Below are 27,341 nucleotides of genomic sequence, written 5' to 3'. Positions count from 1 at the left end.
TCTTAAAGACATTTAAAACTATAGCACACAAGATTCTTAATTAGACTCAGGAATATGCAAACTGATCAGGAATATGTAAACTGACAGCCACAAGGACGAACACATACCCTTAATAATCGATTCAGCTGCATATAGATCCCGCTTGTAGGTCACCTAAAGGACAGACAAGCCTCATTAGATTTAACATAGCAGGAAGGAATGTAAAACCAATAAAACAATGCCCTGAAGGCAATTCTTTACATTTGAAATACCATAAACAAATGATATTGTCAATTCCTTAATTCTAGTAAAATATGACTGGCAAGTCATGAGAACAGAAGTTGCAGAAAATACTGGAGACTCGAGAGAAACGTTTTTTTAAATACTTAGATCTGCTTAGAACTCATTTGAAACGTAAAACTCTTTTTAACCCTTTGAAGAATCAAAAAAACCCATGATATTGCACCTATTTTCACACATCCATTCTATTCTATAATTTTATTGTGAAATAGATTAATTTTTTATAGGACTTATGATCATGAGAATGACAGCCAGGGAGAAGCCTCATTATTTCTTTTACTAATATAGGTGTAGTTTTTCAGTAGTGAAAGACTACTACTGTTAATGAGAGTCCAATTAATCAGTGGGAGTCAGTGAGACTATAATAGGCTTTGTACGAACTTTCAGAGGATTAAAAACCATCAAGATCTTCTTGAAGGCATTCAGATCAAGTTAGATCGACAATAAGATGGACAAATACTTACTTGATACTTGCAAAAAACCACCTTTCATATCTGCCTTTGTACCCTCATGGTGGTTGACAGTCCCAGTATTAGGCTTTGCAAATAAAGTAACAGAAAACTAAAGACAGTGTCTACCCAAGACATTAACAGTCTTCGCTAGCAATGTCTTTGCAATGACATTCAGTGACATGATCTTATATAAGAATAACTCCTAAATACTTGTCTTTGTTTTTACTGCAACTTCCTTTTATGTTAAATAAAATATTACTGGATTTTCTGCATTTGTTTCTCTAGAGTCTGAATAATTTTCTTCTATCTTTTTGAAATGGACTGAATCGGATTCCAAAAGCCTAAGTGCTGCAAAGTAAATCTTACAGCAGAGACATACCATTGTAGGTATCAGCATTTTAGTCTCCAAGTAAATGACTATTTGATTTTAACATAAGGATTCTTGTAACTGCTCTCTTTTCCATCTCATAAATTAAGCTGTGTATTGTACTCAGAAACAGATTAATAATATTACCTTTCTCATTACTCATCATTTCTCCAAGGAATTACATTCTTTTAAAATTAAAAATGAACTTACTTCCCTACAGCTTGTCGTGCAGGAGAAGCAGCCAGAGAGTGAATCTAGCCTGAGAAATCTCAGGTGTCTGAGTTTACATACTGTTAGGAAGAATCAATGTCTTGAATTTAAATTTAAGGATAAAGAGTTATTGAGTGACCAATTTTGTTGCAAGGTTTCTTTCTAATTACCTGTTTCCAGAGGGCTTTTATACTGAACTTTCAGTAAACCTGTATCAGATTACCATCTAAAAAACTTTCAAGAAACAAGACTAAGCTCTGTCAAAAGTGGTTTAACATACTCTAAGGTTCACAATCTCTTTGATATGCAAAAGTATTTTTAAATAGTCTGATTTTAAAAAGAAGTTACTTCATAAAGTAGGCCCAGTCTTCGAGAAAACAACACAGAAGAATAAAAAATTAAGAATGAACCTTTAAAATCACTTCTGAAATTCTGAACCAGACATCAGCAAATACTTTTTAGGATGGTTTCCTAGAGAAATAAATCATCTGAGACCATATCACACTATCCATATATATTTCTTTCATAATCTTTGATCCTATAAGCTAATTTCAGATACAAGCTCCTATAAGTTTTATGAAAATAGTAAAGTTGACAGAGGGAAAAACCCTGCCAGCTACCACAGGTGACCACCACTTACCAGTCAGGGAGGGCGGGATTCTCCACACCTCTTTCAATATTGAATAAGATGCTAAATCCAACCAAAGTTTCATTTTAGATGAAACTTATTCAAAAGGCAGGCAACCACGACAGAGACACCCTTTTGTTTAATTCTAACCATTGATTGGTTTAGTATGAATTTGTTTTAAACAACTTTTAAGGATAGTCAACATGATAGCTCATTGTTCTGAGCAGCTATACTGCTTTATCTCTAGTTTCACTGAAGTGGATTTGCTTTCTAGGCTCACCCCAGCAAAAAGCAATTCAGATCTAGCCAAATCAACCAGGAAGAATACTTTAACTGCCACTCTATACCATAAAGTAAGATGGCACTCTCCACTCTCACAGCCCAGGTGAGGTGCAAAAATCACAGTGGAAAAAGAATAAGTAAGCAAAATGACACACAGGAGGTCTCTCACTTTGCAGAAGAGAGATCTTCTACCTCATCCATTTCTGGGTTTTTTTTTATATCACATTACTAAGCTAAATCTCCTCGGACTTACCAAATCACCATTAATCTTCTTTTTCATGCTCTTCTCTGAACCTTCTCTATTTATCAACAGTTGCACAGAGCTTGAGTCTAGATTTGACTATGGTATTGTAGATGCACTTGTAATACTAGAACATCTCTTTTAATTTCATATTGTTTCTATATCTGTGGCTGACATAAGGTATTTTGCCCACAGTGGAAACTTGCTATCCTCTGTCATTCCTACACCACTTTCAAAGTCACTGCCTTCCTAGAACAATTCTCTAAATATGGCCTATACCTTTTTTTGTTTCTAAAAACACTTCTTTATGTTTCGCTGCAATGAAAAGTAGACCTTTTGTTTAAATTGTTTTCCAAGCAATCCTTATCAATAGTTTACTTCTGATCAACTATATTTTTATTTACAAATCCTTAAATCTTTGTGTTGTCTGCAAACTTTATCAGACAAATGTTAAATAGCTTAGAAAAAATAAGAGTTTCTGCGGAACTGTATGTGGTGACAATTATCTGTTGAAATATATCAGTTATCCAATTTTTAATCTATTTAATGAGGACTAGTCCAATTACAGTCATCCTATTTTTAATTAAGATGTAACAAGTCAAACTTCTGCCAACCGTATATTTTATCAGCACTACCATCTTTATCAGGCAAGACTGTAATCTTGTAAAAAAGGCTTGAGGTCAATTTCACAAAATAAGTAAATTCCATGTTGGTTGACATTAATTACATTAGCCCCTTAACTCTTCATTAATCAAGTTCTGCCTGTGGCAGTGCCCTCTTTTGTTTTGTTGATCAATATCGAACTCACAGGCTTCTGACTACTCAGATTCTCTCTCTTCATGTGACAACATTAATTTTCACTTTGTCCTCTTGAGCATCTAGTGTTCCAAGATTTTCTGAATGTTATTGCTGCAATCCAGAATATCGCTAGGCCAAATACTAAAACTCAACACAAAGACCTCTCTATCACAGAATATTAAACCATCATCTGGGTTTTTTTGGCAGACTAATCTTACTTATTAAACATTTCTCTACTTTTCTATATAATAAACAATCTACTATATCTATTTAGTAAAGCCTCAAAATCATCAGACAAGGGTTGGTTGGTTGGTTGGGTTTTTTCCTGTGTGCCCTTCTCTCAATAGTCAGACTACAACTTTTCACTATCTAGGAAGATGCTCTTTTAAAAGTCTCTCAATGTTCTTTCCATTTAATGATTATAAGTCTTCTTCAAAATTATTTAGCTTGATGAACATTTCAGATTTACAAAACTCTATGTTAAATGCAAAACATAACTCTTTACCAAACAAGCACAATAAAGTTATGATCACACATACACAAAATGCATGGCATTTTAGTTTAATGAAGTACCTCCCTCTGTTCTATTAAGGTATCAAACATATCTTCTTTGTATGGGATATTTTTGTAGGATTAGAAAATAACCTTTCTTTTTAGAAATGGTGAGGATTTTTTGCACTATCAGCATTAAGTCTTTAAATGCATATCAATCTTTTAAAAATGTTCTCAAAATGCATTTTTCATCTGCATTATACACACACATATATATATTAGACTCCAACAATTACATTCTGTTACATGATTTTATACTTTATTTAAGAGGATATTGCCCCAGAATACATAAGGTCATTTTGTTTCTGTCGTGGTTTAACCTCAGCCAGCAACTAAGCACCACGCAGCCGCTCACTCACTTCCCCCCCATCCAGTGGGATGGGGGAGAAAATCGGGAAAAGAAGTAAAATTCGTGGGTTGAGATAAGAACAGTTTAATAGAACAGAAAAGAAGAAACTAATAAGGATAATGATAACACTAATAAAATGACAACAGTAGTAATAAAAGGATTGAAATGTACAAATGATGCGCAGGGCAACTGCTCACCCCCCGCCGACCGACACCCAGCCAGTCCCCGAGCCGCGATTCCCTGCCCCCCCACTTCCCAGTTCCTAAACTAGATGGGATGTCCCATGGTATGGAATACACTGTTGGCCAGTTTGGGTCAGGTGCCCTGGCTGGGCATGAGAAGCTGAAAAATCCTTGACTGTAGTCTAAACACTACTGAGCAACAACTGAAAACATCAGTGTTATCAACATTATTCACATACTGAACTCAAAACAGAGCACTGTACCAGCTACTAGGAAGACAGTTAACTCTGTCCCAGCTGCAACCAGGACAGTTTCAAAGGTGTCAAGCACAGAGAAACTGAAAATGTGGTGTTGATAGTGTCATTCTGTTTCCTTTTTTGCCATCCTGATCCTAAATATCTTATAAATAGTTATATAATAACTACATTTGTAATAGAACTTAATAAATATTTATAACACTGAAGTAATTTGAATGTTCCTGTTGTCGTCACTACAAAGAATGATTTTAATTTTGTAATTTGCTACCAGAAAGTAAACAAACTATCTCTTACTTTAGCTTCAATGGTAAGTAACTTTGTAATGTTACTTTTTCTAATGCACTGCAAGTAGACAGTGCTCAGGTGAAATAGAGTTAATTCAAGAAAACAATATATCTGAACACATAAGTAACTTTTTCCCATAGCTCCAAGTCATTTAATGTTATGTAGGTTGTGCACCTAATAAACAAACTGAACTCTTACAAATATCAGATCTGCTCTTTAATGATTTAAGCTCCGCATAGGATGAAACTGGTTTGTAGTACTTGGACTTCAGAAACTGTTCACCAGTTAATAGACTGCAGTTTTTCTGTTACAAATCCTCTGAAGCCTCAACTGAACAATGATTATTTATTTCAGTTTTCATTTATCTGGATGGAATATCTTTTTGTCTCTTTTGAAAAAAATAAGACTGGGGTCATTGGGAGCACATCAGTTCTTGGCATATGAAATATAATTTATGTCAGCATCGAAAAGCCTTCCAGAAAAAACCAACATATTACAAATTACATTATTATGACAGCTAAGAAAAGACAATTCTGCTTCTAAAAGGTGATTAGTAACAAACACTAACAGCTCCTAATGATTTTGTAGGCAAGCATCACTTGAGAAAATTGGCAGTCTTCTGCACTTCATCAAACTGCACAAACCGAGCACGAGTGTTCTCTTCTTTAATGGTACTGCTCCGAGTCACCTGCCAAACACCCCAGTACAGAGTGAACAACACCAGGGTGCTATTCAAGCAGGAAGGAGCTATCTTCCTCTGTGGCCTCTATTCTGATACGAGTATTTGCTGCAGAAGCAATTTACTATTTCACAGACCTCGTCACTTTTATGCCTTTTACTTTCAATGTCTTCACAAGCCACAGAAGACACCAATGACTTTTAGCTACAAAATAAGACACGGAATAGGATGTGAGAAGGTACAGGTACTTTAATGACATGGCACCAGCATCTTTGTGTATACTATATATAGCATATTCGCTGCTTTGCATGGCCTGCAGCACAGTATCTGCATGCAAATGGGTGTGCTGTTGCTACTGTCACACTGCACAGTACTGTCAGCACTGAGATTCTGTGGTGGGTTAACCTTGGCTGGATGCCAGGTGCCCACCAAAGCCACTCTATCACTCCCCTCCTCAGCTGGACAGGGGAGAGAAAATATAACAAAAGGCTCGTGAGTCAAGATAAGGACAGGGAGAGATCACTCACCAATTACCGTCACAGGCAAAACAGACTCGACTTGGGGAAAATTAATTTATTACCAATCAAATCAGAGTAAAGTAACGAGAAATATCTTAAAACACCCTCCCCCCACCCCTCACTTCTTCCCGGGCACAACTCCACTCCCGATTTCTCTACCTCCTCTCCCTGAGCGGCACAGGGGGAAGAGGAATGGGGGTTGCAGCCAGTTCATCACGCATTCTCTCTGCTGCTCCTTCCTCTTTACCCTCTTCCCCTGCTCCAGCGTGGGGTCTCTCCCACAGGAGACAGTCCTCCACAAACTTCTCCAATGTGAGTCCTTCCCATGGGCTGCAGTTCTCCACAAACTGCTCCAGTGTAGGTCCCTTCCATGGGCTGCAGTCCTTCAGGCACAGGCTGCTCCAGCATGGGTCCCCCGCGGGGTCACAAGTCCTGCCAGAAAAACTGCTCCAGCATGGGCTCCTCTCTCCACATGTCCTGCCAGGAGCCTGCTCCAGCACGGGCTTCCCACAGGGTCACAGCCTCCTTCGGGCACCCCCCTGCTCTGGCATGGGGTCCTCCCTGGGCTGCAGGTGGATATCTGCTGCACCGTGGACCTCCCTGGGCTGCAGGGGGACAGCCTGCCTCACCATGGTCTTCACCACGGGCTGCAGGGGAATCTCTGCTCCAGCACCTGGAGCACCTCCTCCCCCTCCTTCTTCACTGACCTGGGTGTGTTGCAGAGTTGTTTCTCTCACATGTTCTCACTCCTCTCTCTGGCTGCAGTTGTGCAGTTTTTCTTCCCCCTTCTTAAATATGTTATCTCAGAGGTGCTACCACTGTCACTGATGGGCTCGGCCTTGGCCAGCAGTGGGTCCATCTTGGAGCCGGCTGGCATTGGCTCTATCAGATGAAGGGGAAGCTTCTAGCAGCTTCTCACAGAAGTCACCCCTGTAGCCCTCCCACCACCAAAATCTTGCCACACAAACCCAATACAGACTCTTTCACCTGGTCCACAGTATTTTCAGCTTTTCTACCTGAATCTCCTTCTTCATGATATTCTCCAGTATGCCACCAGCTAAAAAAGTTCTCCGTCCAATATCCGATCACCTACAAGGAATTCACCCTTCACATGTTACCATTTTCCATTTGTTTACAGGCCTCTTTAAAGTCCAGTACTACTACAGTAGGTCCCACATGCTAGAAGGTTAACAGCATCAGGATTTCGTTTCACCAGCAATGCTGGAGTGGCACTAACGCTTCAACAATTCTCTTTTAAAACAGAGATGTGCACAAGCTCAAATCTGAAGTGTAACTGGGGGCTGGTTACTAGTGTTGTTCCTCAGGGGCTGATACTAGGGACAATACTGTCTAATATCTTTATTAATAACCTGGGAAAGGGGAATTACCCTCAGCAAATTAGTAGATGACAACAAATGGGGAAGTATTCAATATGCTCAAGGGTACAACACTCATTTAGAGGGATCCAGAAAGGCTGGAGAAAGGGGCTGACAGAAACCTTGTGAAATATAACAGACACAAATACAGCATCCTGCATCTGGGACAGAATAACACTGTGCAGCAGTCCATACTGATGCCAAAATATAGAAAACAGCTTTGCAGAAAAGGACCTTCTGGACAAACTAAGCATGAGTCAGCAGTGTGTAGCAGTGCAAAAAAGGAGTGCTACTGACTGGGCTGTATTAGTAAGGAAGTAGACTTCATTACAGGGAATATAGGGATTATTCCCCTGTACTCAGCACTTCTGCGAACTCACCAGAGTACAGTTTCTAGTTTTGGGCTCCCCAGTATAACGCAATGAGGAACAGGAGGAAGCCCAGCAAAGGGCTGCTAAGATGGCATGAGAGAACTTGGTTTGTTCAACCCAAAGAACAGAAGATGAAGGGTGGGGAAGGGTCATAATTAATGGCCATAGAGAAGAGTAAACTGGACTTTTCTTGCAGATTTTTCTGTCGGCCTTTCATCCTTTCCCAATGCAAGAGACAGTAAGGGAAATGCTGACCAAATATTATGAAAAAAGTTTCCTCCATATGGGGGGATATGCATTGGAATTGTTTTCCCCAGAGAGTCTGTGAAATCTCCATTCTTGGAGGTACTCAATACTCAACTGGACAAAGCCCTGCACAGCCTAATCTAACTAACCTGGCTCAACTTTCAGCAAGGTGTTGGACCAGATGACATTTCCTTCAGTCTTAATTACTCTGTCATTCTAGGTCAAAAGACTACACTTCATCTGCTGGGCATGAGTAGTATCTACAGATAGTAAAAAACTAAATAAACATTATAAAGAACTGAGTGAACATTATGGGTGTATTTTGTTACCCTTCACGTAAGTACCATGCTTTGCAATGAGAACAATGAAACCATCCAAACAGTGATGCAATGCAAATACACATGACATAATCTGTCCTTTAGAAGACTGAATAAGAAAACAGACAACATACTGTTTAAGAAAGACTATATCCCAGAAAGATATTGAAAGAAGTTGCTGTATGCAACCAACGTGTAAGTAAATTCTGCTGCTAAATTGCACAGGAAATTTGCACTGCAGATTCAGGAAATTACCTTTCTGTGTAAGATTTAGTGTCATATTATTAGAAATCATGTCCCGTTGGAGGAAATTTACTGTCAAAGACAAATGGAGTGATTTGAGCTGCTTCCAGATCCTTCAATGTGGTAATGAATAAAATAAAAAGAAAAAAAAAAAGAAAAAATAAATAAAAAGAAAAAAAGAAACACTTAAAAATTGCATGACACAACAGCTGCTGAGAAAGAATAATGTTCCACCATCCAAAACAGTGAAATGGGATTCTTTTAAGCAGCAGGAATATATCCTCTGCCACCTGTATACACACCTGCTTTGTCAGTTGTCAGGAACCTACAGATTATCAGACAAGGTGAATGAGGTTTAAAAAATTTTAAAAGACTGAAGAATTCTTAAACATTACAGTGTTACTGAATGTAATGAACTGCTCTAAAAATCAAACTGTTAGCCATGTGTTTGGCATCAGAGAAAAAGTGATGTCCTCATAGAAAAAGTGGAGGAAAATACACAAAAGATATAGAAATAGCAGGAGAAAGCTCATCTCATAAAAGAATGTTCTTAGTTTTAGAGATTATGGAATTATAATTTTACAGATTCTCAGGTTATTCAAGTACCTAGTTGGTTTTTCTACTTCCAGATAAATACTGTCTTCATCAATTATCTTGGGTGACACCTGCCCAACTCTGTCCACAACAATGAGCTCTAAAAAAAGCTCACGATAATCCAAAAACAATTCTGAAATTTGGAAGAGAAAAGCCTAAATACTACAATTGAAAACACATCTGAATTTTTATGGTAGTGTGAAAATTTTATTAATTTTAAAAGATATATAAAAAATAGAGATTATTATTGCCTTTACCTTCCAGAGGTCAGCTGTTCCTTCAACAAGTTTGGCATTTGTTTTACAGTATTTCAGAGCCAGATGTAAACATTCAGTTCCATAATCCAGGTCATAGTCTGTACACTGTAGTAATTTAAAAAAGAATAAATATTCTTAATTAGTCTTAAAGAAATCATACTTTTAAGCAATAACAGATTTTCTTACATTAATTAAACCTTACACCTCAACAGTCCTGTCCAGAATAATACTTGCTGTATTAGATAGGCAGGTTCAGGATGGTTCAGAAATAAAACTCTTCCAAGAAGCTTATGCCAAATTCTAGCTCTCCAGCAAAGTGTTAGAGAAGTAAATAAACACTTCATAACCACAAATTAATTCAGTTAGGTGCTGCAAGTATCTTGCTACACCTTTATGTTGTTAACTAAATCAATGAGAAGTTACATGTATAAAAAAAATTTTGATAGAGTTGAAGCCTCACCAAAAGAAATCATCAACCTTCTAGTGACAAACTTTTAGAGTATGGGAACAAGTTAATAAATTGTAGAAGCATGACTCTTCAAAGTCTTGTCTGGTTTGGTTTTTGCAGCATCAAAAAAGGATGGTATTAACTAAGAACCTCTTTATTCCTTACATGTTTCCCTCTGTATTTTTCTGCAGCTATCTGCACACAAAATAGCAAAGTTTCATGCTGCTCCATGAGCCTTTCAGATTAAAAAAAAAAAACCACCAAAAAACCCCCCAACAAATTGTCCACTTTTTAGTCATTTAGAAGAGGCATTCTTCTGTTAACACACCCTTCCCAAGCAGTTTGGTTTCCTATATTTAGTGATTATAAGAATCCTATTGATGGAAAACCGAGTAGCGCGCAGAATCTCTCAAACCAAAACATAGGTAGGTACAAAAGCAGGAACTGGGAGCTTATCAGGCAGGACTACCTCAAGATAAATTGGCCTGATTAAGATAAGAAAATTCTAGTCTATTTTCATATTGCTAAATTACCAGACCATCCAGAAACATGAATTACATGTAACAAGGAAGGATATTTTAGATAGGGTCTTTCATAAAAATGGATGTATTTGATAAGACCACAGGCTTGCTAGCCCAGTATCCAGTCTCTAGTAGAGGTTGACAGTGGGTAGTCAAGGATAAGTAAATAAGAACACAGCAATCATATTTTCTTACAAATAATATATTCTGGTAAACCCTTACTCTTATCCCAAATCTGTTCAGTTTCCTTAAAAAGCCTTTGGTAAAAGCTTCAGTGAAACATCTTATTATGCAAGTAGGCTGTTATCAGCTTCAGCCACCTCAAACAAGAAGCTGGTTAACTCCTTAAAGAATGACAATTAGCTCTGGAATGCATTTCCTTTACAAAACTTTCCTTTACAAAAGTTGAAATAACCCTTCCACTGTGTCAAATTTAACCATGTGTCTACAAATTCGTGTTTCGAATAAAATGTGACAGTCCAGATACTGTGCTCAGTAATTCACAGTCTCCTCCAGGACTCAAGAATTCAAAATTGTCAAGAATGCAAAAACCTAAGTGGGTTAAAGAAGATCCAAATAAAAATGCTGCAATACAACTTGCTTTTTTCTTTAATAATTTCCTCAAGAAGTTTAATAAAAAGACGAAGAAAATTTTTAGTTTCTATTCTTGTTTTATACTGTATCAGTGAAATTCAAGGAATTCATCAGCATTACACAGCTGAATTGTATTACTAACACACACAGACGTCTTAGAAAAATCATCATTATCACTTTTATATTACTTAAATTAGTAATTTTTGTCATTTTAGTTGGTCATGACTGCAATCAAAAAGAAGATCCTTTTACATAGCCTACTTAGAAAGAAACATAATTTAAGTGTCATACTTCTCTACAGAAGATTTTAAGTGCTTTGAGTAACAAAGCAAAACAGACACAAGAAGATAGAGTAACTTAAAAAGAAAGACTTCTTTCAGAATACTAAAGAAAATAGGGATTTCAAAAAGACACTTTGAAATATTTTTAAATTAACCAGAAATTATTTATATTCCTTAATCGAGATACAAAAAAGGTCAACAGAAAATAGAAAGGAATAGGGAACTCTAGCTCCAAAATATTTAAAATGGAGCAATCTCTCGAGTAAAGAGGTCCAGAGATAAATTGCCAATGAAACCAAAAATGGCCTAGTAACTTTCAATTCCAAATATTTATTACCAAAATGTTTCCTTTTTTGGTTTGGTTTGGTTTTAAGGAAAATTTTCTGGTAGAACGCAAACTATTTTCTACTAATGTGAATAACATACAGATTAAAAAAAATATATCTATATTTATTTTTCCTCAGAAGGGAAGAGAAAATTTCAGAAAAAAATATCTATAAAAGAATTTACTTTGAATTAAAATTAAGTTACATTTTTAAATATATGGGTAATGAATGATACTAGGACAAGACTAAGCAATTCCAACTTTTTAGCAAGGTATTAATTACAGATAATTAGTAAGGAATGGAGAAGTTCCATTAATGGTCTAAAGCATCTTGAGGGTATTGCTGGCTTGAAGGGATGAAATATGACACAAAGCAAAGTAATAATTAAAAACATATTTCACTAATACTTGTACATCATGACACTTACCATTCTAATTATCTGTAATTGTTTAAACCTAAACATATTGTCACAGTGTACTGTTCTGCAAGTCTGATACACTGATGTCAGAGGAGAACAATGAAATGGAACTACCAGCTCAAGACCAGCTTATTTAATATATTATTCATATGCTAAACAGCTCCAGAAGTGAAATTTTAAATCCATATTTCAGGTGTAGAATTTGAAAGCTTCTATATTGCTCTAAGAAATTTAGTTAACAAATTAAGCATTATCAGGGAATGCCTATAATAAAAAGTTGTAGAATATCTATAAGGAAAATTCTTACTGACCCAGGCATGCAAACATTCTCATTCTAAGTCTTCTGTATGCATTTCATTGTACATCTAGAGCCAATTTACATTACAACAATCTGTTTAAAACTCTTACTATTTCTAAAGTCTCTTTTTTGACTGAAAGGCTTTTTTAACATAAAGTTTGACAGAGTACAGTTAACTGAACTTGACATGCACACATAGCTTTGTGAAACAATAGACATAGTTTAAGTTTCAGACCACAGATTTGAAATGGTGGAAACAGCTGGAAATATTGGCACAAAACATATCCACAAAAGAAAGAAAACAGATTAGTTTAGCTCTTTAAATGACACAGAAGGAAATATGTTATTTAGAAATGCTTTTGAACTGTTGAATATTCAAAGGCGTTCTAATAGGTAGTTTGTGGGACTGACTTTTTTGTGGGTGGTTTTTTGTTTGTTTGTTTTCCAAGAGTGGATGTTTGAATAAAGTGCTGTGGGTGGAGTGAGATCCAGATTTTAGCATTACAACAATTCTTCTTCCCCTGCCCCCTAGATTAGTTTGAAAATATTTTGATAAATAATATTACTTCCTAAAATGCAAGCTATACTGTTGCTTAGCTGTAAACATGGAATAAAGGGTTAGAGAAAAAAGCAGCTACATAGCCTGTATCTCCCTGGTACTTACTAATAGTCCATAAACTAACTTGTTTCCAATGTAATACTTTGAAAAAGTAAAATTATAAAAAAGCAGTATTTAACATTAACAATTTATTTTACTGTTAACATGCACTACTTTACTGTATCTTTATACTGATAAAAGATTTTGAATGGATATATGGGAACTGGTAACAATACAGCAGAACAAACACAGATGCAAGAAAGTTTTTCATTACAGCACTGTCATTTTCTTATTTTTCATCATTCCTTGGTTTTATAATAAGGAAACAAAATCAATATTCTTTACGTATTAACTGAAAGAAAATCTTCAGAATTGCTCCTTTACACAGGTACCCTTAAAGCCTGTATAGATGCAGTCTTTTACACTTCTGTAACCATTGGCTGTGTCATCTTTAGTACTTTTTCCATTGTCAGCAGTAAGTGTCTCCATTTTAGTCTCCCATGTAAATCCATTCTATAACAATATCAGAACACTTGCAATTAAAATGCATAACTAATTTACAATAGCAGAGCTTTATGATTTTTCCAGATCCTTGCAAATCAAGTTTCCACTGCTGAAGTGCCAGAGTATATCATGAACATTCATCACGAGGAACATTTTACTAAGTTAAAAAAGAAGCAGACACAAGCTCTTGCTGAACCTGAATTGGCCTACTTTTATCATATCTTATAAAGAATTTTTTTTGCCATGTTCATTACCATGGAATCCAAAAAATGCTGAATCCAACAGCAGATTTGCAGTAAGCACTCAGCCTACAGCAGTACACCACAGCTAAATGAGAAATAACAGAAGCAGCAAACAGAATGAGGAAACACGTGAATGAGGAAACAATGAGTGCAGATAAGCTCATCTCTGAAACAATTTCTGCTGTAGTTAATTATTAAAACTGTTGTGACATACATCCAGATGCAGTAGTGCTTCACAGTGAAGAGAATAAAGATACAGCAATTTACTCTGTAACAGAATTAAGCAAGCCTGTTTTTCTACAGATCTGTATCTATATCCCAATGCCTTTCACTGCAGTAACTGCAAGTGCCCTCTCTGTACATGCCATGATTTCCCTGCACTCTACCATCAGATCCCCTGAAAACTTCCTGACTGCCCATTGAAATATTTTGGTACTCAAGTTGCTTCTGAGTCCACTAAATACCTGTTAAAGAACTTACGCATTGGTTGGCACCAAGATCCCATGTGCTAAAAGGTATATGACCAAGAAAAACAGAAGATAACAGCTGAATTCACATTTCAGCCATGGAGCTGAAGGCCTAAGAGCCTGAAGGCTCTGAGGCTCCAGCCACATCTCAGTGAAGGCATTCATTTGGGTTTCCCTCCTCCTCACACTCACTGATTTTTCAAAAACTATATAGGGACTTAATATCATTGAAGTCTCTATGCCTCCATCAATCTTGATTGAAATCATGATCTTAAGGGTCTTTCCCAACTTAATGAGTCTGTGATTCTATGAAATTGAACAAAATGTGCAATTAAAGGTTTAAAATATTATTGAGACAATGGTTAAAAACACGTAATGCTTTCAAGTATCTTTTCAATAGTAAAAGTTACAAATGAAAGAGTAATGTTGCCTCTTCCCTTTCTGGAATAAATGTCCTGGGTCAGAGAACACAGTCCAGACTGCCATCACCAGCAACCATGTTCTATACTCCTGATGTAGGCATATGAGCTCCCAAGTCAAGTCAGATATGCATTTTCTTTTTATTAGTCTTCTTTGAAAGCAGTTTATAATCTCTCTTTATGTTGAAGCTGACAATTACTGTTCACTGTACACAACTTGCTGCTAGGCAGCAGGAGTCCCATAGGCAAGAATGCGGAACATAAACACACAGCGTGGGCAACATGAAATTTGCTTTCCCTATCACAGTTTAAAGTTTTAGCTACTAGCCAAGGTTGGGAATAACTCCACTCTTTTTTTCTTTAAACACAAATTTGCTTGAAAAACTCACTGTCATAATATGTAAAAGCAGAAACTCAGTGGGATTTAGAAATGCATTGCACTTCTGAGCATAAATTAAACAAAAACATTGTGTAAGATCATGGAACAAAATTTTTATGTGGATATTTCTGTCCATTTTTGGACAGGTTCCTTCAACTTTCTTCCAAGTAACAAATCACACATGATTCTGTGACCACAAGATAGGATCTAGGACTAATGAGCTAGATTGAAATACCCTTGTTTTCAGTGTCCCATTCTGTCAAAACCACTAAGAAAAAGGCATTTACTTTGATTTAGATTAATCAAGAAATCACTACAACAAAAATATTGAAATAAGGTAACCAGACAATTAGAAAAGATATCCGGTTTACTGACTGTCATTTTCCAGCTCTGCCTCAAAATGAAACAGAAGATGAAGTATAATCACAAGACTAGGTCCTAGCGCCAGCATCCTTAAGTGTGGCTCTTGATAAAAGAAACAGAAAGATCCAAGTTTTAAAATTCTTTTGAGAATGCATAAGAGCTATCTTTTCTGCTCTTAAATCCATGCCTTAAGATACTTGCAGATACCCTACACGATTATTACAACAGTGTTTGTATCATTGCCTCAAGTTGCGCCAGGGGAGGTTTAGGTTGCGTATTAGGAAAAATTTCTTCACCGAAAGGGTTGTCAAGCATTGGAACAGGCTGCCCAGGGAAGTGGTTGAGTCACCATCCCTGGAGGTATTTAAAAGATGTGTAGATGTGGTGGTTAGGGACATGGTTTAGTGGTGGACTTGGCAGTGTTAGGTTAACGGTTGGGCTTGATGATCTTAAAGGTCTTTTCCAACCTAAACAATACTATGACTTTGTGATTAAAGCTTACTCTTTAAATCTTAATCTTATTCTGGCTGCTACTGCTTCCATCTCTGCAAAAGGAGAGGTCCAGACAAACCAATCACCCTGTAAAATAAGTACATGTGCTCAACTTTACACCAAAATCATAAAAACACTAATACCTACATTTTGAAAAACCCTAGTTCTGTCTGAAAATTAGATGGACAGCCCTAACCCCTACGTACCCAGAGTAACCCATAATTCAGTCCTTTCAGAGAATGAGGTCTGCTATGTTCTCCTAGACAAATCATGATCAACCTGTAGAGAGAGGGGGAAAAGGGCAGCTTTGCTATTAAGGAATGAAAACTTAATCAAGAATGACTGGAGGTGCTTTGCCGAGGAAAGAAGGGTACCGGTAGGCAAAACTAAGAAATGTCAAGGGTTGTGTCCACATTACCAATTTAGTGTGCACGACAGGTTCTTTTTGGTGCAAGTCTTTCCTGCATCCCTACTCAGAATCTACAAAATGCACTTGACTGCTGCTGGAGAGCTCAAAGTCATTTCCCTTCTAGTGGAATCAAGTTGAAAGTCATATATGAGGGCACCTGCTAAAGCACATCATTTGCAGTGTGGTGCCCTAGCAGCCAGGACTCAGCATGCATTGTGTCCATACGACTGGCAACTGGGATGAATATCACTGCTGGTAAAGTCCCAGTTTACACATACAATCCTGAAACAATAACGGATCACCAAAAATCAAACCTTAGTCTTTCTCTCTTTGTGCCACACCAGTAGATATATTCCTAATGTTACTCCAACGAAGTCCACACAAACTAGCATAATGAAAATGAGAATACAAACGAGGTGAGAATAAACAATGGTACTGGTATGAAGATGAAATACCTGATGCAACTAAGAGCTAGTTATTAATCAGGTTAACTTCACAAAACAAGTCCTGACTAACCATGAGAGTATTGGTTTTTTCGACATCAGAAAAGGACACAGGGGTCATTTTAAACATGCAGCTGAACATGGAATTTCAGACCTCATATACAAGTTCAGCTTTTTAAAAAGCCATATTTTAGTTACAATGTCAAGAAGAAATAAGAAAATGTTAATATTATATGTGCCAACTTAATAGTCAAAACACAAGGTTAGGACTCATTGTTTACACTTTAATAAATTATCTTGTAAATTGGAAAAATACTTGGAAAAGAGTTATATGGACAATACAAAGACAAAAAAATCTTGTCCCAATGCAGTAAACTACAGATTGTTTAGGTTATTCTAAGAAAATGCAAAGAAGTGATTGTTCACATTCTCCCAGTAAAGAGATTTCTAAATATATCAAGTTCTAAAATTAAGCAACCAGCAGAGAATTTAATCGGGCTTAGAAGCAGAGGTGAGCCAAATTCAGGCCAAGTCAAAATGCATGTTTTATTTTTAAATTTTTTTGAACAGATAAGATTATTCACTCTTGGAACAATTTACTTAAGAGAATCACCTCTTGAAATTAAGCAAGATCATAAATGGTCCTTTTCCTTGCCTTTCAGTACACTGAACTGTCAACAGGTAAGAGATTAAAAGCTCTAGCATCACTACCTTGTTTTCTTTTTGCTCTCTCAAAACAAGCAGCAGATGACAATTTAGATGGGTGGTCTCCCATATGCTGAATACAGTGATTCTCACTCAGTATTCAGCATTTTTTGAGCCTGTGCCAAATGGGTGATCCTTGTGGATACAGTACACTTATCACAGTAAATCCAGTAACACTTATAACAATACTCTAATAATCCAGTCTAACTTCCAACTTGAATAATTGCAGTGTGTCTCCCTAGCATACACCCTCCAAATTATATCTGAAGACAAAATGCCTTTTCACTGCTACAGAGATGCCAAACTTCACCCAGGGTGTGGCAGCTTTGCACCACTGCACCAAACAGTTTCAAGAGCTAATATGTGAATTTGCAAAGTGCTTTGAGATCCTACAGGATGAGGAGTGCCATAAAATGGAAGTAATTATCCCATTAGCAAAAAAACTTTTTATTTTTTTCTTATGCAAGGCATTAGAATTTCTCCAAACATTCTTGTGGCAGAAATTAATTAGGGCAAGGTGGGGATTCATACAATATCCTGGCTCCACCATTGTGCCAGAGAACTAATCAAGTACAGAGCTATCTAAACTAGCAGTTTTCTCAATAGACCACCAATCTAGCTTCAGGTTTTGAGTAAATGAAAGCATTACTGACAAAATTCATTTAGTACATTAATCTTAAAAAGAATTGGGTATGTTTTAAGGATAAGGAAAGGGGAAAAAATATTTATTCCTCTAAATCTCAGGACAAAGTTGCTAGGGTAAAAAGATGCCAGATGAAGTAACTGTAAAATCTCTTTGGAAAACATCTCAGAACTACAACCTGAAGACTGTACAAATTAGGATATTAATTTAGGTGACCCTGCATTTAAGCAACAGTCTGTGTGCATCAGCCTGAAGATGAATGGAGAAAGGCAGATCAAAATCCTCTGCAAAACTGCATTATTAAAAAATTAGCTCCATTGCAATTTTGCATCAAGCCCAAAAAATTACCAATTTTCAGCAGGAATTAAATGGAACAGAACTCAGGTTCTACTAAGTTCCAAAGAAATTTTTTTTTTTTTAAAGAAGACTAAAACCAGAGATAAAATCCTAGCCGAAATGGACCACAACAATGAAGGGGTGATGTTAATAGGTAAAAACTTCTCATGTAAGGAGAAATGAGATACTAGGCTTTCTTTCAATATTTAGGAGCTACACAGATTTCCTTGTCAAACAATCAGATCTAAAATCCTGATGACCCAAGGACAAATCAGCAGAAAGGCTTCCTTTGTTAGGTTATTTTGTATGCTTAGATTGCACATTGAAAAACTCACAGATATTCCCCATCTTGATACTAGTATACAGCTAATTAAAATCTATATTATTATACTATCAAAGGAACTGGAGCAGAAATTTCAACAAACCGAAATAATCCATGTTACTTTACTATTCAGTCAAGTAGGTTGAATTGGACCAACCAAGTAGGTAGTTACACTAAAACTGTAATTACCTATTACATTTCATAAACAGACGGAAATATGCCGCCTTTAGGACCCCATACAAAGAAGAGCATTGGCTTGTACTACTGTCCTCATACAAATCATACAAGTAGTAGATTACTATTAGTTTAGCTAGCTCTTGTCTAATTCACAAATCATTTCTTGATTCAGTATTTCAGAATACAGTTGATGAGAAGGAAGAAAAACCTATAGACATAAACTGGAATGCAGAATTAGGAAAAGCACAACAATGGTTGTGGTATATATTTAGAAGACCTGAACGTATAACTAAAAATACAAAAGCAAAGTGGGTGACCAAAGCTGGGGATGGTGGAAAAGGAAGTGGATCTCCATACACACACACAGAGCATATAGAAACTGCAAAATACATTTGAAGAACAGTGAGGTAAACTGATTATCCTTACAACATAATACACTTAATAAAAGATGTCTGATGCTTTTTTTAAAGGATGAAGGCCAAGAACCAACCCATTACAGCTTAGGATAAAATCTATATATCTATCTACTTTTTGTCATATGTTAAAAACAATGGTGATCTCTTTTTCAGTGTTTTTACGCTACAAAAACGAACAGCTTTCACTCACATCACCAATTCATGATTGAATAGCATCAGGCAAAAATTTTTTTCTCCAAGTGAATGTCTACAGGAGGTCAACATTAAGCTGTTCAGCCTTGCCAACAACTTAGATGCCTTGGAACACAGAAAGTTTCCTATTTGGTGAATGTTAAAAAACAAAAAAGTTGAGGTGCCTTGAAGGTGCCAGATATCTTTAGTCTTAGGAAGAAGGCAAGCAGTGGTTTTTTTCAGGATTCCAACATTAGACTTAAATGCCCAAGTTCTGCCTCACTTACATTTTGACCCTTCGGTCCTTTTTCTGAATCTGACCCTTGCTCCCACAGTTGCCAAGGTTTTAGTCAACAATTTGTCCGCTACTGTTCATTTAATCGCCTGTTGCTCCTGGCAATGTTAATTTGACAGACACTGATTCCTTTAACAAAGAATGAACCCACAGGAAAATCCCCAAATCAGTCTAGACATTTTGCCTCGAAGGACTTGCCTGACCTATGCCAAAATATTACTAAACTGCTACAGCTGACTCCACTTCCCCTGCTACAGAGGATACTAAAATGCTTCACACATGTTTGAAGAAGAATCCCAGTAATACTGTGCCCTTTCAAAAAGCACTTTAGAAGTTTACAAAATCCACATGGAATACACTCCCTATTATTTACATACAGAAAAGACAATACTTTGAGCAAATATTTCTACAATGGGCCTAACAATAACCAACTTCCTTTCTTACTCTGGCAAAATCTTCCCTGAACATTCTCAGGGGTTTGTTAGACAAGAACAATTTTGGGATTTCCTTTTCTTCCACTGAGGACCAGGTTGGACAGTTTGCAGAACATCTCTTCTCCCCATCTCAACCCCATCTGGGGACATCTTGTAATGATTTTTGGGGGGAGTGGAAGAACATCTGCCTCCCAGAATTTAGCATCAAAGTATTTGCATTATTCTCCCTGACACACTATTATTTTGTATCTTGTCATTACTATGCTTATATATAGCAGCTCTCTCCTATGCAGGCAGATGCTGTAACATCCCATAAGTAAATGTGATTGCTTATTAGCCAAAAAGCGGGTAATGTTGGCTATGAACAGATGTATTAATTCAGTGTAGTCCCAAAAAGTACTAATCTCTACATAGTTTCTACACAGACTAGGTAGAATCCCTAAAGTCAGTCTGTTCCGTGTGGATGTCTGTAAGGAGGTTATAGACACATCAGAGAAACATCTCTAAACATGTTGAAGGTCATCCTCCTTCAATGAATATTCCTGTTTCCTGTTCCTATTTTTTTTTATTTTTTTATTTCAACTTCATTGTTCTGATTAGCTGAATATAAATGTCCATAATCTACAAAAGGTCTACTATCAACAGAAGATTAAACTAACTACATATGCAACACAAACACCCCCCAAAAATGGTGTAGCTTTTGTAGTAAATTTTCCCAGGTACAGAAGATCTTGAGGCTACGTATAAAACAATGTATAAAAGATTACCAGAAAAAAAATTGTGTATCAAAATTATTTTTTATATTAAGATTGTTATAAACCTATCACTCTATCTTTAAATAGTCATCAGACTTTGCCATGCCATCCACATGTCAAGGATTCCTGCAGAATCACCTTCTAACATGTCCCATCCCTCCTCCAGCTGTGTGTAGGTAGCTCTTCCCTCTTACAAGGTCCTCGGCTTCACCAGGCTGGTCACATTGGTGAGCAATTCTATTCTATCCCCAGCATTCATGCTGACAATTCTCTAACCATCATATCATCTTCCCTAGGCTTTTTGTTTACATCTCTGACATAGAAGCTAGTCAGGATCTTTTACCACTCCTCTTCTGCTTCCATTTTCAGTTTTTTCTCTGCCAGATCAGGAAAGGCAAAGCTTTTTAACTGTTCCTGCTACCTTCCTCACTTTGGCAGATACATCTCAAAAACACAATGCTTTGTTAAGTTTGGGTATTTCAGCCTTTGTATACTGTGGCTGTGTTATTTTGTACACTAACATGACACAACACAACAAGGTGCTTTGTGTTAAAGACAAAAGATCTCCAAGATCTCTGTGCATTTCACAATATGTCAGAAACAGGTATTATAGAAATCAGTCTCTGCCTACTCTGATTAAAAGAAAAAGGTAGTCTACCTGACTTCCTGATACTCTAATTCCTTAAAAGACACTGCTCCAGGGGAACACTTGACTTCTAGTAAGTGAAGTCTTCCCTCCACCCTCCTTCTCCCAGGCTTACAGGATCATACTTCACATTTGCTACTATTTAATTTAAAGAGCTGAACAGAAACATGAAACTACCTTAAGCAAAAATGAACAAGTCTGGTCTAAGGAATTTATCCTTCATTTGCTATCTTTGGAAAGGGTGGATTTTCAATTAACACTTAAACTTTTCTGATTTCCCTTAGGGCTGATAAGAATAGAAAAAAAACATGCATCTCCAAAGATCAGGAATTTAATTCCTATTAACCTAAAAAAAAAAAAAAAAAAAAAAATCCAGGTAGGTTAGAATTGAAGTAAATCATGGGGTTTGCAATTTTACAACTTTTCAACAAGTTTTACTAGTTATTAGAGATTTTCATTTTTTATTTTAAAAAGTTTAACTTGTCCACTACTAAAATTTACTGAAAGTTAGTGGTATGGTTCATTACATTGTGCAGGAAACAAGAACTCACAAATTTAGACATACCAGAACTAAGAGCACTGATGCAACATTACGTTTATCCCCTTAACACATTTATACAGCCTTTTACCCAACATCCCAAGGAAAATCCCTGGCTAAGGTAAAGCCTTCTGCCTGCAAGATACCACACGCATTATAAATACAGTTCTTTCTCCCCTTGCAGTTGTTTGCATCTGTCACTTGTTCACCTTGTGTCAAGCATGCATTATATAAATTAAAGCTATAACTTTTATAAATTTTATAAATTTAACAAATTGAAGGGTATGAAACCAGTGCTGTACTTCATAAGAATATGAGGTGAGGAGGGATATATATGATGAGTGACTCAATAACACTCACAGGCATATATAAGGAGGCTTGTATAATTCATCCTTTTCCCTCCTCAGAACCATCCCAACGCCAAATTCCAAAGTCCTACTACAAAGTGGAGGCATCAGAATATTTCACTGAAGTAGAAGTAAACAGCTGTTTTCCCATGCTTCATAGAACCAACTGAACACAGAGATTTGCAACAGAAAGGATTAAGCGGCCTTACATACAGGGATACGTGCCTGTATCTGCCAAAGTCCCATTATGTCTATTCATTTATTATAGTTAAGTGCTCTATCTAATGACACATAAGCCAGAATAGTGAGGCCTTTTAAGATCAAGACATCATTTTAGCTCCACTGGCTGTTGTGGGCTCTGAACAGTTGCTTAACTTCAATATTACTCTTAAATGTTTTTAGTCTGGCTTATGTGATGTCCAATACAGGGGCCAAGAGGTATCCTGAGTTAAAAGTAAAATGTACAACAATGTAACAGAAACTTTATAAAGATGTTTAAATCAGTATCACTGATCCATTCTGAGGTGGAAGGAGTAGCTTATTTCCTGAACAGTGGTCTTCTGATCCTGCTGCATTGGTGCAATTATCATTTGAGGCAGAAGAATACTGAAAAGATTTCCCTTCCCTGTTGCACCTCCACCTACCTGCTGCATCACAAAAAGACAGACACAAAGTACTCCAAATTCTTCTTTTGCCAAGAAACAACAATGGTTCTCAAACTGCTCGAATTCCCCCAGTAAAAAAGAAAAAATATGGGACATCCAAATGTCTGGGGTTTTTTCCTCTCAAGCATATACACAGACATACCAAAAAAAAGCTGCTTCCACCACTAGTTGATGTTAAAATTGATGTTAACTAAAAAAGTTTGAGATTATTTTTAAGGAAATATTTTCATAAATCTATACTATTGTTTCAGTATGGTTAAAAAAAATTATTCAAAATTAACCATCCGAAGACCTAGCAGTATCCAGTACCTCACCAACATTTTTTTGATTGCTCCTCCCATTTCAGATTTTAATCCCCTCTGGGGATTAAAAACAAACCAACCAACCAACCCTACACTGCCGGTAGAAGTCCTTGGCTACCTTACGACAGCAGAGTAGAAAGATGAAATAATTTCCCCATTAGGATCAAGAAATATTATAGAATTGCGAGAGGAGGACCATTCCAAAGAACAGAAGATTTCAAGTTAATACACCTAGCAAAAGGAGATGTGACTAGTGGTGACAAGAAACCTTTTTGAAAATAATATAATGTGTACCTTCTCGCAGAACCTAATTCTCTCACACAACAGGAGCAAAAATTAGAAACACAATGGAAATTATTTCATAGCATACTTCAGAGGTAATGGATTGAATACTTAACCCCATTTCTGGGTAACTGACCAAACAGACTCTAATTTGGTATCACTTCCAGTTCAACATTTTTCCTTTTTTTTGACAAAGTGGTTGTAATAAGGAAAAACCAAAGCCAGAAAAATCACATTAAAAACATAAAAGTACTGGTTTTTAACCTTTGAAAAGCCCTCTTAAAGGGGGCTTAAATATCAGATATGCAAGTGATGAAGAATCTTTGTTTTAACGAGCTCTCAAAGTCATTACAAAGACAACGGAGTGCATGCAATTTTTAAGCAACAAAATTTAAAAGGTTCCAACAGCAGTACTACAAAGCTGAGAAGTTAACAGGATGTCAGAAATCTTGACATCATCACAGTTAAATCAGAAAGCAACATATATCTGAACAAAGAAGATCTGTTTGGAATACGTATGTTGTAGGCAACAGAGAAGAGGTAAGAGTGAAAACTAAATTGAGATCCAGCACAAAAAAACGAGATGCATCGCAATGAAATGCACACAAAATCCTGGCTGAACATCCTCAAAATCTGTGCTGGATTTTTGGCACCAAATGTAAAGGAAATTCACTGTAGTATACATATATTTTAAGACAATATTGTAAAAAAAACAGTCTTTGGCATTTGTTGTATCTACTTCAATTAATTTTATGTACAAGGCATGCCTTTTCCCCCAAATCATTACTATTATTTTTTAATCAAGCAAGAAATAGAAAAAGTTTTCTAAGGAAATTACTTTTAATTTGATGAAGATCATACAAAAGTATTTTTACGTATTTTAATAGTGTTAATAGCTTATTCATTTCTAGTGCTAAATACATTCAAAACAGCAATAAAAGGAGAAGGACCAGTAGTCTGCTCTGCCCAAATTGGTACAAGACAAGAAGAGCAAAAAAGAATATAGATGGCAAACCTGCAAGGATCAGATAACTGACTTTTACTTGAATGTTGCAACTTAGAGATCAAGATACTCAGAGATCTTACATTCATGAAAAAGAACACACATGGAAGTAAACTCTCTGAATCTACCTACTCACATCAGAGGATGCATTTAAATAGAGACGGCGTTTAAAAGCAGTGTTCCACATTATCCACAATGTAACTGAAAAGCCTACGTTATTTGAAGCAATAATTCAAATGGACAGTTTCTTTCTAAGGAATGCATGTTTGACTGTTGTTTTTCCCCACACTGTTGTTGCATAAAGGTCACAACTGTATAAAATACACAGGAGTGGGATCATGATCCCATGCCTAGTCAGCTAAAATGAATTCCACTCCCAGCTTTGTGAATGACTTGCAACATGAGCAACAAAATTATTTTATCTTTTTTTGTTCATCTGTACAATGATACTTACCTACTTCACCAGGTTGTTGTGGGAACTAATGATGGGTATGTAAATATTTAGGAAGCATAAGCTGCATCCATTCCTACAAAAATCTGTCCTACAGTAGCTTGACTAAGTTTTTCAGGACAACGATTATCTATCTTTTTTTATTTGTTTGTACAGTTCCCAGAACAATAGGGTCTTAATCCTGGACTTGGACAGCTAGGCACCATTGAAACATAAATAATTAGCAAACAATATGAGTTGAGAGATTTAGCAAAGTGTTATCCTTCCCAGAGCTCCAAGGCACAGAGCATTTAAATGATCAGAATTTAGCCAATGCAAAGGGAACTGGGGACAAGGAACCATAGCCTTGGTTGCTTGCTAACAACTTTGGTGGCTTGTTCTTGAAAGAGCAGGGATACAAAAAAGAAGACTGATGGAATGCATCTGTGACAAGAGAACACTATTCAGAGGAGCATAGGGACTGCAAATATAGTTCCCTTTTGAGCAAGGCATTTAGGGTAAAAGCTTTTTATGTATTTGCCAGCTCTACTGTATCTCCAAACTAAGAGCAAACACAGTAGGAAAAAATAGGAGTTTGTTTTGATTTTTGGTTTGGTTTTTTTTGAGAAACAACACATAAACATGCAATTTGCCAAAAAGAGATACACATCAACAAGAAAGAAACAGTTGCATAACCAACAGTAGCTGTTGTCTCTTGAGATGTGTTCTATGCACGTATATGCTGCCTTTATCACGAGCATGCCCACCACATTCAAGCTAGAGTCTCACTTAGAAGTATCAGCTGTGTGTTATCATGCACACCAAGAACATCCCCCTGCTTCCTGTCAGAAGTAAAAAGGTTGAAGCTAGTCCAATCACTTGAGTAGCTCTTCATCTTGGACAGCCCTTCATCTTCAGCATCTAAGAACAGCTTCATGTAACAAGCATAAAGGGTATGACCTGGAATTTGCGCCAACATTTCTAAGTAAAACAATTACTGAACAATTAAGCAACTGTTTCTTCTTCATTGCCTGTCCATGCATTTGTTCTGTTGTTGGTGACTTCTAAGCTATGTACTCTCTGAAGGTGGATATCAGTAATTTGGGCTTGTTTACTCTAGAAATGAGACTGATGGGAAGCATGACTGTCAGCATTACTGGAGTGCAAAATAATTCCTTCCAAGTGACAAATGAAGAAATGCTCTGCTTCCAGTCAGTCTGGAAGACACCTGGAGGACAGGCAATTTCCACAAGGTGATGAATGAAAAGGAAGTAGAATGCTGAGACGAAAGCCTGGAGCATTTCCAGTAAACTGTGAATGCAGGGTGGGGCAAACAAAAGCAGTCTTCAAGAGGTATAAAGGCAAAGAGTCAGGGTTTAACACACTACACACAATTTTTATTTTCTTAAATAAAGATCATGGTATTGATCAAGCAATATATTAGGAAAAAAATGGAGAAATACAACAGAGACCAAGTAAATATTATTTTCAGGCACTAATCAAAGTACATACAATACACACACAACACAAAACAAACTAAACACTTATTTACCTAGATGTATCGAGTTAGTATTATCCCAATATTTTAGAACAGCCTGTATCCCATCATTTTATTACATGCCATTATTACACTGTGCATCCAAAACTCTTTGATACCCTCAGTCAACAATACATACTTACTACATACCTAACTTTAAACACATTAACCCACACATTTAAGTAATCTGTTTAATGCACAATAAAAATCAAAGCAAATCTATCTTTCCAATAATTTAGATCCCTCACCCCCTCTTGTATTTGGCAGTTTGATAATCGAAAAACTTGAATAAATTAGAATAATAAAGCATTTTCATCAAAAGACTACAGAGAAGTAATATGCATACAGTTTGATGTGATCTGAAATAGATGCTGGATCTCTATTTTTGAAATAAGAGAAATAAAGATAACTTTTTTTTTTTTTACCTAAAGTAAATGGAAAAAAGTCTTAGAAAGTCTCAAAGTCTTACCTGTCGGTATGCTTCATAGATTATATCAAACAAGAAAGCCTGAGGCATTTCACTTGCTCTGTACCTAGCACGTTCCAATGAGTGGTCTAAACAGCCATCTGCAGCAGAGGCAATAACAGTAGAAACTAGAGGACGAATTGCTCCTGCTGCCTGTGGAACAAAACACAAAGAGAGGCCTAAATG

General features: G+C 36.6%; 1 protein-coding gene across 1 annotated transcript in view; it reads right to left on the bottom strand.

Annotated features, from left to right (window-relative positions):
• ISPD (isoprenoid synthase domain containing) overlaps positions 1 to 27,341 on the bottom strand; it is a 119,713-nt gene that overhangs the window by 69,135 nt on the left and 23,237 nt on the right. The window contains exons 3-5 of the mRNA XM_010577637.1: positions 27,159 to 27,308; positions 9,484 to 9,588; positions 108 to 153 (exon numbers count right to left, since the gene is read on the bottom strand). Of these exons, the coding sequence (XP_010575939.1) occupies positions 108 to 153; positions 9,484 to 9,588; positions 27,159 to 27,308 (301 nt within the window). The remainder of the gene's footprint in view (positions 1 to 107; positions 154 to 9,483; positions 9,589 to 27,158; positions 27,309 to 27,341) is intronic.

The sequence above is a fragment of the Haliaeetus leucocephalus genome, unplaced genomic scaffold (genome assembly GCF_000737465.1).
Source record: "Haliaeetus leucocephalus isolate CR32 unplaced genomic scaffold, Haliaeetus_leucocephalus-4.0 Scaffold566, whole genome shotgun sequence".
Taxonomy (NCBI): domain Eukaryota; kingdom Metazoa; phylum Chordata; class Aves; order Accipitriformes; family Accipitridae; genus Haliaeetus; species Haliaeetus leucocephalus.
This window is presented reverse-complemented; position numbering and strand designations above follow the sequence as displayed.